The 11960-nt window shown below is 34.0% G+C and overlaps 1 protein-coding gene across 3 annotated transcripts in view; it reads right to left on the reverse strand.

The window, feature by feature from the left end:
• Window positions 1-1751: 1751 nt before the first annotated feature.
• The window catches only part of LOC136829472 (probable palmitoyltransferase ZDHHC24), a 48260-nt gene continuing 38051 nt past the window's right edge, over window positions 1752-11960 (reverse strand). The window contains exons 1-4 of one of the 3 annotated variants that reach the window (XM_067088188.1): window positions 10527-10550; window positions 8097-8381; window positions 6229-6336; window positions 1752-5620 (exon numbers count right to left, since the gene is read on the reverse strand). In XM_067088188.1, coding sequence (XP_066944289.1) covers window positions 5148-5620; window positions 6229-6336; window positions 8097-8358 — 843 coding nt within the window. In that variant the 5' untranslated portion in view covers window positions 8359-8381; window positions 10527-10550 and the 3' untranslated portion in view covers window positions 1752-5147. Of the gene's footprint in view, window positions 5621-6228; window positions 6337-8096; window positions 8382-10323; window positions 10444-10526; window positions 10551-11960 lie in introns of those variants that run through there. The other 2 variants (XM_067088185.1, XM_067088187.1) reach the window with 2 other exon arrangements.

The following is an 11960-nucleotide window of genomic DNA, read 5'->3' on the forward strand; positions in this document are numbered from 1 at the left end:
AACGAGGAACTTGAAGCATAAGTTAAGATAGATACAAGTTTAAGTTGAAGAGGAAGAGGTAAATTTCATCTGCAAAAGTAACTGAAACAAGGAAATGAAAGGAGTATACAAGGACCAAGTAGATGAAAAATGGGATATGGTTATAGCCATGGAGGTGGAAATTGATTAAAAGTAGTGTGTGTGTGTGTGGTGGTCTAGGATTGGTAGTGAGGGAATATTAACACCCAAGTGATGGGATGAAGAATTAAAGTTTCATGAAGGAAAAATTAGATCATTTGAAGTGCTGTCACAAGATAAAAAGGAAAATCGGCTACAGATATGCAGGAGAATGGGTCAAAAAGAAAGTGTGAGTGGGAAAAAAATGCAAGTAATGAAATAAGTAAGAACTGTAAAGAGGATAAAACGTTATGTAGGAAGTAAATGCAGAGAGAATGGCCAGTGAAATATAGAGGCACTGTCTGAAGCAAATGCAGTCTTGGATCAGTGAAGTGAGTATTTGGAAGATATGTTGATAGTGATGGAGGTGAATGGCACACAAGAGGGAGGGGTCAGCACAGCTATGAGGATGACTGAGTAACTGTTTAAGATGTAGGGAAGAATGGGAAGACTCCATGTGTTGACTGGATTACAAGTCAGATCCAGCAGTATGGTGGTGAAAGTGTGATGAGTGGCTGACCAAGGTGTGTTAAAAATGTATGTCTGGATGAGGAAAAGGTTCTGAAAGGGAAGGGTAATTGAGGAAATTGCAAAAATTATAAGGACAGCATTTCTAAGTACATGGTAAAGTACATTTCTCTGTCCTCTTCCTCCCCACTCTCTTAAGTTTCACATATGTACACATTAACATAGCTGAGTTTGTTTTTGTAAGTGAACAAAGTTATACATAATTTGAAATCAAAGTCCATAATTAAAATTACTCACCAGTAAGCATAAATTAAACCAAAGTGCACGCCATCTTCAGAGGTAATTTAATGTCAATAGGAGTGACCACAGTGCTGTATCCACATGCCGCTGGTGTAGTCACCAGACCCCTTAAGGTAGAGAGGAAGTTTCCAAAGATGTAGAGTGGAGGAGGAAGTGACTGCACTGGTCAAGTCTTTAAGTTTGTAGATGCCCATTGAACGTTATGAGACCTGTTATCAGAGGACTAGTAATGTGAACCAGTTTCACCACAGTGTAGATTAAGCATTTCCAAAATTTATAGACTGATTTTCTGTTTGTTCTCAAAAGGATGTGGTAAGATATTGCTTACTGCTAATATTTTTCAATTTTTTCATGCATACTTATTACAAATGAATCAAGAAGTTTCTGCTCATATATGTTACTTCTTATCTAGGTGGTCTCGTCTGTGATCCATTAACTTTTCTGAGCTTCTGCCAAATTTCTTGAATTATTGCACTGTGTAAAAGCTGACGCACTGTTTCCGTGAGGTTATTTTTCCTAATATTACTTCTCAAGATTTTGCTAATTGATTGTACATTGGTTTTAATGTTTTGTACATACTGTAATGTTACATTTGTAACTAATTCTTCAGACCCCAAGGAACTTCATTTTATTGTCATCAAATGAGGATTTTGGGATACTGTACACTGCTCTGCACCATTAGTTTTGGTGAAATTTTTTTATATACAGTAGTTGGTAGTTTCATTATAATCTCTCTAAAGTTCATAAGGTGAAATATGTCAGGTGTATGAATGTAAAAATACATGGGTAGAAGAGCTGTAAGTTTCTGGGTAACTTCAAACACAATAACATCGTAACATTTTATTGATATAATCATCACTGAATCATATTTTATTGATATAATCATCACTGACTTAATCTATGTACATTTTGTTTCAAATTACTAATACTGTACCGAAGTACAATCACTCAGTATGTCAAGGCTGTGTGAAATGTAACGGTACTAACGAAACTTTGATTTTCCAGTCACTGGACCTTCCTCATTATAAATAACGTGAAACATGCTCACCCTTTACTAAAAACCTTGTGAAGAAACCGATTCAACCAAGTCACAAGAATTGTGATTAAAGTCATCTAATCTAATACAACACTTCATTGAGCAAATATTCTGAATTACTTTTAATCACTTACGGTTCACCAATTTGAACCATATGGAAGCATTTGTTCAAGAGGCACTAAAGCAATATATAAATGCCATACGTAACAGTACACTTGGAAAAGGTTGATATTTCTGCATATTTTTAATTTTGCAATTTATCACAGCCTTTAGTAATGTAATTAATTTCCAGTTACGTGCATCAGACACCCAAGAAATTAGTTTGAAAAGTTGTATTTTGTGCATAGTGAATCTGATCTGTGTATGATATTTAATATAATACTGCTCATACTGTAAAAACTATAAGAGAACTGAGAATGATTCATTTGCAATCCATGAACCTGCAACAACCCACTGAAAAAATATATTGACAGGCCAGAAGAATCATGAAAAGGGTAAAACATCTGCAACATTGCAGTAACTTTTGCTTAATTTTCAGCACCTTTGTAATAGCACTACTGAATAGTAGGAGTTCAATAGCACATCTAGTTTGTATGTAACATAATGAATCCTTAACATAAAAACTAACTGGAAAGAATAACACTTCAATTTAGTGGAAAAATCATTACATCATACTATATTTTAGCCCTAGCTGTGAAAGAAAGTTTTTATGTAAACACAGTATATGGAATGAAAAACATTCAGTCAAGTCAGTTGTAACATTTCTAATCTAACACAGAAATCTCTTGACTAAATTGTATAGTAGAGCTGAAAAGAACAAAGCTGACAATGAACATGACATTTATCTATAGCTGTAAAAACTTGAAACGAAAAACAAAAGCTGATTTATAAGCAGATTGGTTTATTGAGAACAAGTTAAAGAAACAAAAATAATACAAAAAACAATACATAAATTGAAGATCTTTGTCATCTTATCAGCTGTATCAATTTTTTATATCAAAAGTATTGTACAGTTCTCTGACAAATATAAAGAATAAGTTTCTCATCTGAACTAAAATTTACTGATTTTTAAGGTAAACAAGAAATTTTGCTGACTTTCCACATAATACACAAAGACAAGACAAAAGTTAAGCGTATATTCATGTAGCTACAAACCTATGCTAAATTATTATTATTATGTAAGCACCACCATTGAACACTTAGGATTATTATGATGATGTGACACCTAAAGAACTGGTTCATGAAACTAAACGTCACCATAGTAATCTATATTTACTGTGGAACCAATATTTCTTCTAAGTATATATACCACAATCTTTGTGTTTTCTCTGTTGCTCTTTTTTAATCCATTTTTAATTTTCTTTTTAGGGTACCACTGAAAGCTACACTTCCCCTATCACAGTTATTTTAACATAAAATATCTAAATTTAAGTACAGGACATATCTATACAACATACTAAGAATACCATTACAGTAATATGTAAATACATAGTTAACACTTCTTCATAATTTCTACTGTGAAGTGCACGTGACAGTAAATAAAGGTGTTTTCTTGCATGCTAATAAATACTGACAGGTATAGCATACAGTACTGTCTCATGTTTATTGTTCAACCTGTAAATATAACTGCCCTGTTTACTGATAATTACTAATCAAATGAAATCCTTACTAAAAGTTATAACTTAAATTCTCCAAAGTTTCAATATCTTCAGAAAGTAAATGCACAGTGAAAAACCTGAGAACAAAAGTGACAAAAGTTATTTTGTGTGAGCTTCTTCATAAAAATATGCTATAACAAAAAGGACACAACATTTGTAATGTTAAATACAATGTGTAATTGCTGTCTTGAAAATACACCTACTGTAATTTTATTAATTCAGTATGATAATCTAGTAGTATGTGTTTATAGTAATCCCACTGTTTATAACAACAGCTTTATCTTATACCACACAAAAGCCTTCACAGAAATTAATGATATGATATGTATTTTTCCAAGCATAAATGTATTGCTATACTTCTTAAAGAGACGTAAATGTAGGAAACATCTCTGAAATCCATGAGGAACAGTTCTCTTCTGAATGATATGGTTTCACTAATTTACAGTGTAATGCTTTCATGGACTACACTGTTAGCCCAAGGATTTGTGTAACATCCTTCTACAGTATCATCACTAATTCTGTGGTCCAGTTTGGATCATAAGTTTTCAGATGAGTCACAGGATGTTCCTCACAGTAACATCTCTGAAGTGTGCTTACTCCAACAAAAAGTAGTATTGTTCATCTGTGTGATATTTTAAAGGAAGATACGTTAGCAAATTCTGCAAATAAGAATTTGTTCTATATTACAGTTTTAGGAACTATGACTTCCATTCTCACAAAAAATAATCCTTATTATATTTGGAGTATGTGCAAAACTGGTAGAATCTTAATGTACCTTGTACTATTTTTGAAGTCTCAAAGTCAGGTATGGACATTATGAATACATTACTTTCCTTCAAGAGTAAAATTAAAACATTTAATTAAGGAACATTCACGAACAGTTACAATATTTAAACAAACAAACCACTTTTACAAAGCCTTATAAAGTACCTTTAACATTTCAGTTGCTCATCATTCACTATTCATTTTTTACAGATTACTCAAAATGAAAAATCACTAATATAATTTGGCTGTAGAAGCTATAACAATTAGAAATGTCAAAAACAATATTACAGTAATCTTTTAATACACAAGGAACCACCAAATACCAACATGGTACTCAACAAGGCTATTATTTGCTCCCATATGAAGCTCCTGGGATTGCAGTCTAACATAAATGAAGTTGCACTTTCCAATTACTGTATTTGGGGAGGATAGAAGATGATTTTATGATTGAGTTGCCAATATAACAATTTTTTTATATTTATCAGATTTAAGATCCATTTTTTCAACATGTATTTAGGACCCTCAATGTTTGCAAATGATAAGGCCATACCTATACAGAATATCAGTATGAGATTATATATACAAGAATATTCTTAGAAAATAATGCAACCCAAGAGAAAAATCAATAATCTCTGGTTCCTTCCCCTTCCACACATAAAAAAAAAAAAAATGGCACAAAGAAGGAACACAGCATTTTATGTTAACAAGAAAATAATGCTAAATAAAGCAAATAGACACTAATTCACAAACATAAAAGCAACATACTAAATATCCTTTGGGGGTTCATATTCATTTGCCTTCAAGAATTTACAACCATCTCCTTTTAATGGTGAATCTATGACAGGCAATAACCAAGCAATTTTCCAATTCTTTCCCATGACATCAATAATATTTTGACTTAAGCTAAGATTGTAATCCCTTATATCATGTTTCATTTCGTACTGTGTTTGGCCTCGATAAATAGCTCGTGCCTGTATCATGAGAATGTAGCCTGCCATTCCAAAAGTTACAAGGCCGAGTGTGTGTAAAGTAGCAACGACAACACCCCACAGGTTAATTCCACCAAATAATAAAGAAAAATGAGGGGCTAATAAAGTAAGGAAGAAGTACACAAAGGGAAGGTTTATAGTGCTGTAAACATAATCCCACTGGTAACAAAGGCCATAAAGTGCCCCAATGAATATGTACATCACCCCGACCAGGAAGTAGCGGTGGTTGTGGTAGCCAATGCAACAGCCTGAAAAGAAGTCGTTCAAGTTAAAAATTATATCTAAATTTAATCCCACAATAGCAGAACATAATTCTTATGGATATCTATAACAAAAAACAGTGTTTTCAGAAAGCCATTAATTAAAGGATTACTGTATCCTCCTCTCAGCCCTATGAGTCGTGCTGTGTCATGTTCAGTTCTCATGAAAGATGAGGTTATTTGTTGAGGCATACCTGTGGATCCACATGGTACATGCATTGAAAGATTACCTGCTGTTCCATGAACCTGGGAAAGTTTGAACCACAAACATGGGCAAATGTATAATTAATGGGGTTTTTAATAAAAAAACTTGCACCAGCTGCATATGAAACAAATTGCAGGCATAATGCCATATTGCAACAGATGGAGTGCATTAATTTTTTTTTTTCATTGTAACATGTAAAATATGAAATAATATTAAAACAAACAACACAGCATTCATCATCAGGCTTAGGAGTATATGCCTAGCAACAACAATATAAATCTTAGTGATATTTTGCAAACTTCAAGTACAAAAATACACTGTACAAGTGCTGTAGTTGTTAAGTTATGTAATTCAAATACAAAAATACTAAACTAAAGACAATACTACTAACCAGTAAATTTGCAGTGGTGGTCCCTTTTCAGGATGCATTCATCACAAATATGGCAGTGATATGACCTTGGTGGATAATTAGCTTGACAAATCGAACAATATCCCCAGCCTGTTGATAAGAATGTTTCAGAGTTGCATTACTGTACTTCAACAAGGTACCATAAGCCTTATGTGCTTTGACAGGTGACTATGATTTCATGAAAATACTCCACAATAATAATATTAATTTAGTATATTACCAGACAGAAAACTATTCCCACAAATCTCTTCATTATTTGTAATTTTTATCACCTTAACATATTGTAACAACATGTACAAGACATCAATTTATATGCATTTAGCCTAATTATCTAGGTGTAGACTGTAACCAGATTCTGAAGAACTGAGAATACTTATTCAAATAGTGCAACCTCCTAGCTTGGCCAACCATGCCTCTTAACAGTCAGTTTAAGTGATAAGAAGTGTAAGGATACATATGAGAAAAATGTTCTATGAGTTAAGGATCATTAAAATTGTTTTAAATATATAATTTTTTTTTAAAATATATGTTTTTTTCAGTACAAATCCATTTTTGCTGTGTGCAAATCCCAGATGCATTGTAGAAGAAAAAGTGTAGTCTAATATGGTTATGACAGAGCATGGGGTAGGGAGGAGGAAATTTTGGTTCAAGTAATGGGTTTTCATTGAAACTCCTGACCTCTGACAAGGTGAAAAGGACCTGAGGATACAAAGGAACTCCTGGGAAAATATGCGCTGAGGAAGGATAACTACTGAGGATAAGAACTTACCAGTGAACACTTCCTTCTTCACTCATAATTAATAGTATTAAAACAAGTTCATTGTACACTGAAAGTAGACAGTTTTAAAATAATAATGGCCCTATTAGAATTCAGTTATGGTAAAACAAGAAAATGTGTCAACTTCAGTCTATATCTGGCATGAAAATCACAAAAAAAGAGAAAACTAGAATTAATGTGAGGTTCTTAAAAATGACTGTGAGTGACACCTAACAGTGTATACCTCAACAGAACTATACCTATTCATCATTCTAATGATTCCACCACAAGGGGACACAAATAACAAACACTAACAGAAAGCACAAAACACAAAGTCTTCTGATGGCAAGACCAACCTACTGGTATATGATACAAAACAAGGCAGGAGTAAACTAACTAATTTTCACCTCACAAAAAAAAAAAAAATATCTTAGGAGAATGCATTTCTCCAATTTCACCACTGTCCCTCTTGTCTGCCCTCAGAAACCTTGCATTCAACTCCCACTCTGAAAGCCTGTATTACTCAGAACTCCCAAATGAACAAATACAAGTACTGAATTGCAAAATATAGTACTGTACTTATAGGCACAGTATTATATGTAAACTGCTTCTGGAGGATTTTTTTAAAACCAATTATAAAAAAGTGGAAATACAGAAAAGAATACAAAAGTTCCAATTACATAGACAGAAAAAACTAAATACAGTACATACTCAACACTGTAACACAAAAATAAATGTTGATTTCAGGGGCAACAAAGGTGTGTGAGTAATGGGCTGGAGAGAAATTATGGAAGAGAAACATAATCATGCAAGCAGCCAATAATATGACAGCTGGAAGTCCTCACACCATATAAAACAAAAAATGGACAGCAAAACTGTATGAACAAGAAATTTCCTCTTGAAACTTTATTCTAATCAAACTGCTATCACAGTATTTACCATATTACTAATACCTGACTTTCATTTTGGAGGTCTGCCAACAACTAATACTGACAAGCTTAGATATGTATAAAATAGTGGTTTATATTTGTGTAAGACTACAAAATTATAAAACATGAAACATCATACAAATTTACTGCATAAGGTCACTCACCAGGTTTAAGAACTGAAGGTAGGAAAGAAGTTCTTCCACTAGCATCTGTCCTTATAACAAGTAGTAAATTGTGGAAGATATTGTAGAAGATAAACGTTGCAGCAGTAATGTGAAAAACAACTGTTCCATTGATTTCAGTGTGGTAATGAGGCAACACTACTCCACCAAGCCATACAACAGCAAATGGTATGCCAATTACCATGAACAAGAAGAGGCTTCTGTCTGTTGCATTTCTTGGCATGATTGTTGTGTGCCTGCCCATGTTGACTGTAGGCCATTAAATACCTAGAAACAGGGTAAACTTCATTTTATAAGGAATTTCAGAAGAGAAAAAATAATTGTTTCACATTCTTAAATTACAGTATACAGCAATCTACAATTAACCCTATCTATGTTTCACAAGTGTGGATTGTTTTAAACTGTACCACACTTTTTTTTTTTTTAATATAGCTAAGAGATAACAATAATTCATTCCTTACAGACCCTATTGATTATATGGGATCTGCATAGCAATCAATTTAACACACATGATACTACAATTTAATCAACATCCAACATTTCTAAATTGTCAGGCTGGAAATAATACATGTATTATACTTATCCCTCCATTAGACACAAAATCTGTCTTTATTTAGCCTATATCCATACATTTGATCAATTTATGAGTATAACTTAGCCTCCTAAATTCACTGTCTTAGTAAAGTAATACCTTCCTTGCTTATTATTACTGTATTCCAACCATCAAAGCACAATTAGGGTAGCAACAACTCTAATGTATGTAAGGAAGGCATCAAGAGAGTCTTAGGTGGGTAAAGCATTGCCTGGGTTAGGGTGCATCAGAGCCTTTACCAGTGCCAGGGTTGGGGTCACAGGGTAAAGAACTCCCCCCATGGCCAGGTAGGATAATGCATGCATTAAGTTAGGTTTTGGAAGATTAGGTAATGATGTATCATTCCTACACTAGGTTAGGGGCTGTGACCCGGCCTGTATAACTCTCGTCCCCTGGGCCATCCCTGGTACATTACAGGCTACCCTAATGCAAGAGCTCATGGCAAAACAAGACTGGCTTAATCTAAAACAAAAACAACATGCCTGGTGGAACCTGAAACCCAGAGATAAACAAGCAAAGGTTAGGTTAGGATGTAGCATGTAACTTGATTACCATTTGGCTACCTTATTCTCATGCTTTTATTTTTTTCTTTCTCGTTGACTGTTTTTATTGTACATGCATGTAACATACGTTATTACTGTGATACACACATAAACCATATATTATTCCGGTAGAGCTATTTACTTTGGAAATAGATTTTTCCTATAGTATTTTGGTTGCTTATTAAGAATTTACCACTATTTTTTTGCCAATCAACTGTATTTAACCTCAGATGTTGTATGCTGGCCATCCTGGGATGCTATTGCGCATGTGCAGTTTTATAGGGGAGCTTTTGGTAAAAAGTGTAGTTCCCTTCACCAGGGGGTCAGGGGGCTAAGTAACACGGCCTGCTAGCATAGGTTAGGTTAGGGTACATTAGGTTAGTATAGTTCCTTTTATAAAAGGTTTCTTTAGCCAATTCCTTCTTAAACATACGGCTCCCTGATGACTTGTGCATGGGCGGAACCATTCCATAACAACAACATGGTGATCAGGTCTTTCTCCCGTTTCCAAAACCCCACATTCCCAAAGGGTCCCCAACCATGTTGGGTAGACACGAGGTTAATAATAATTGACCACAATAAAGAATATCACCTCCTTCATCAGCAACACAAAAAGTATAGGAAAAATCAAGTTCCAAGGTAGGAGTCCATGCAGAGCTCTTGCTTAGAAATACCATTACTGTATTCCATCCGCTTCTCTTGTGTTTGTTTAAGTATATAACCATTTACATTTGTGTAATGCATTTGTTTTTGGTTCCATCTCAAAATCCTGGTCAAGTATGGAAACCATCCTTTAATTGCTAGAATAGGCAGTGGCTTTCCCCAATCATAATGATCAAACTATTATAAATCATAAGATAGAAAGTCTGAAAATTAAGTGATCTATGTCTGGGCCAAAATTAAACATAACCTAGTAACATAGTAGCTACAGGTAGGCTATCACCCATAAGACACCTGATGCTTTGCACACGGGGATATTTAGATGTTACTTTCAAAAATACTAATTCAGTAACCCCTAACAGAGCATAAGATATAAAATAGGCCATCAGGGAAACAAAATCAACAAGTGCCATACCTGGACTTTCAATATCACTTATCTTTACCGACAGTGGTTTGTTTACGCGGGGGCGTTTTCTAAATAATTAAGCACTGAGACTTCTTTTACGCTATTTCAGAATAGGTGGTCTCCATTCATTGAAAAGAATTGAAAGGAAATTGTTTCATTAATTGTCACGATGGCGTTAAAGATTAAAAGATAAATAACGTAATGAAAATTACCTAAAAAGTTGGTTAACTGTGACTAGTATTTTGTTGCTCTTAGTGAAAAGCACATTTTCCCTCTTTCTAACGAGGTGGGCAGCAACAGGTCACTACTGTTTAAGTGCTTAATACTCTGTTCCTAATATTTCCATAAATTTGAACCACTTTTGAATGTGCTCATATGTATTATGAGGAAATGCCTTTACTTTGTAACAACAGAAAATACGAGTTGAGAAGGTTCATTATTGTCAGTATTGCTAGAATGCACATAGACCTCGTATTAACAACGGGATCACGTGTGAGTGCATTATCCGTCATATTTTCTGTTATTTTACTTGATCCCTATGAGGATCTCATTACCAACAAGTTCTTTGCTTTCCTTTTCTATAGTAGAGCACTCATCTTCTTCATAGGACTTTATATTTATTCAAGCATTTTCATGAGATTATAATTTTTCAAGTCAACTTCCATTGATTTGTAAGGCTATAAATTTTTAGATCAGTATCCCGGGACAAGGCCTCCGAATCACCAAAATTTCAAGTTCGATAGTACAGCAGCTATGCTCAGAGCAGTCCCTTTTTCTCTCAGCTCAATTTCGCCCCTCAGTACAGTTATTATAATGGGCATGTTTATATCATTCATAATTAAATGAGCTTTATCAAAACAATTAGGAAAGAACCACTTCAGTTTCTTGACATTAGCATCTCTGAAGCCATCTAAAATAAACATCTCTAATAATATCACCTGCAAAATATTCACCTTTTCTCTTATCAGATCTATAAATATATTCCCCTTTTGCTAGCCATGATACAGTTACACTATCACTCAGACTTTCTGATGATTTTTTTTCCAGGTACAAGGCAATCCATTCCCAAAGAAAAAGCACTCAGCAAGCACGAATGCTCTCTACCAGAACTCAGATGGTTTACATATCATTGTGAGCTTGAAGATGTCAATAGATTAATGAAAAATAATAACTCCAGTAAAGATTTCTTTCTTCCTCTTGTTGATTGTGGGCGGCATATATATATATATATATATATATATATATATATATATATATATATATATATATATATATATATATATATATATATATATATATATATATATATATATATATATATATATATTTCATCAGTCAGGCTCACAATGACATGTAAAGCATCTGAGTTGTGTGACGAGCATTCGTGCTTGCTGACTGATCTTGCATTTTCTCCTTTTTCTTTTTTTCTGTGGTGTGGATTGCCTTGCACCTGAAAAAAAATCATCAGAAAATACAAGAGATAATTCAACGTACCCTAACATGGGCTAGAATCCAAAAAAAGGTATTACTTCCACATTCTCACTTAAACTGCTGAATCTTGTGTATACGCTTGTGCAGAAAACTATCACAGCAATAACTTCTTCATACACCTGCACTGACGGCTTACCAGCAGCATGTCAACTTCG

Source organism: Macrobrachium rosenbergii, chromosome 44 (genome assembly GCF_040412425.1).
Source record: "Macrobrachium rosenbergii isolate ZJJX-2024 chromosome 44, ASM4041242v1, whole genome shotgun sequence".
Taxonomy (NCBI): Eukaryota; Metazoa; Arthropoda; class Malacostraca; order Decapoda; family Palaemonidae; genus Macrobrachium; species Macrobrachium rosenbergii.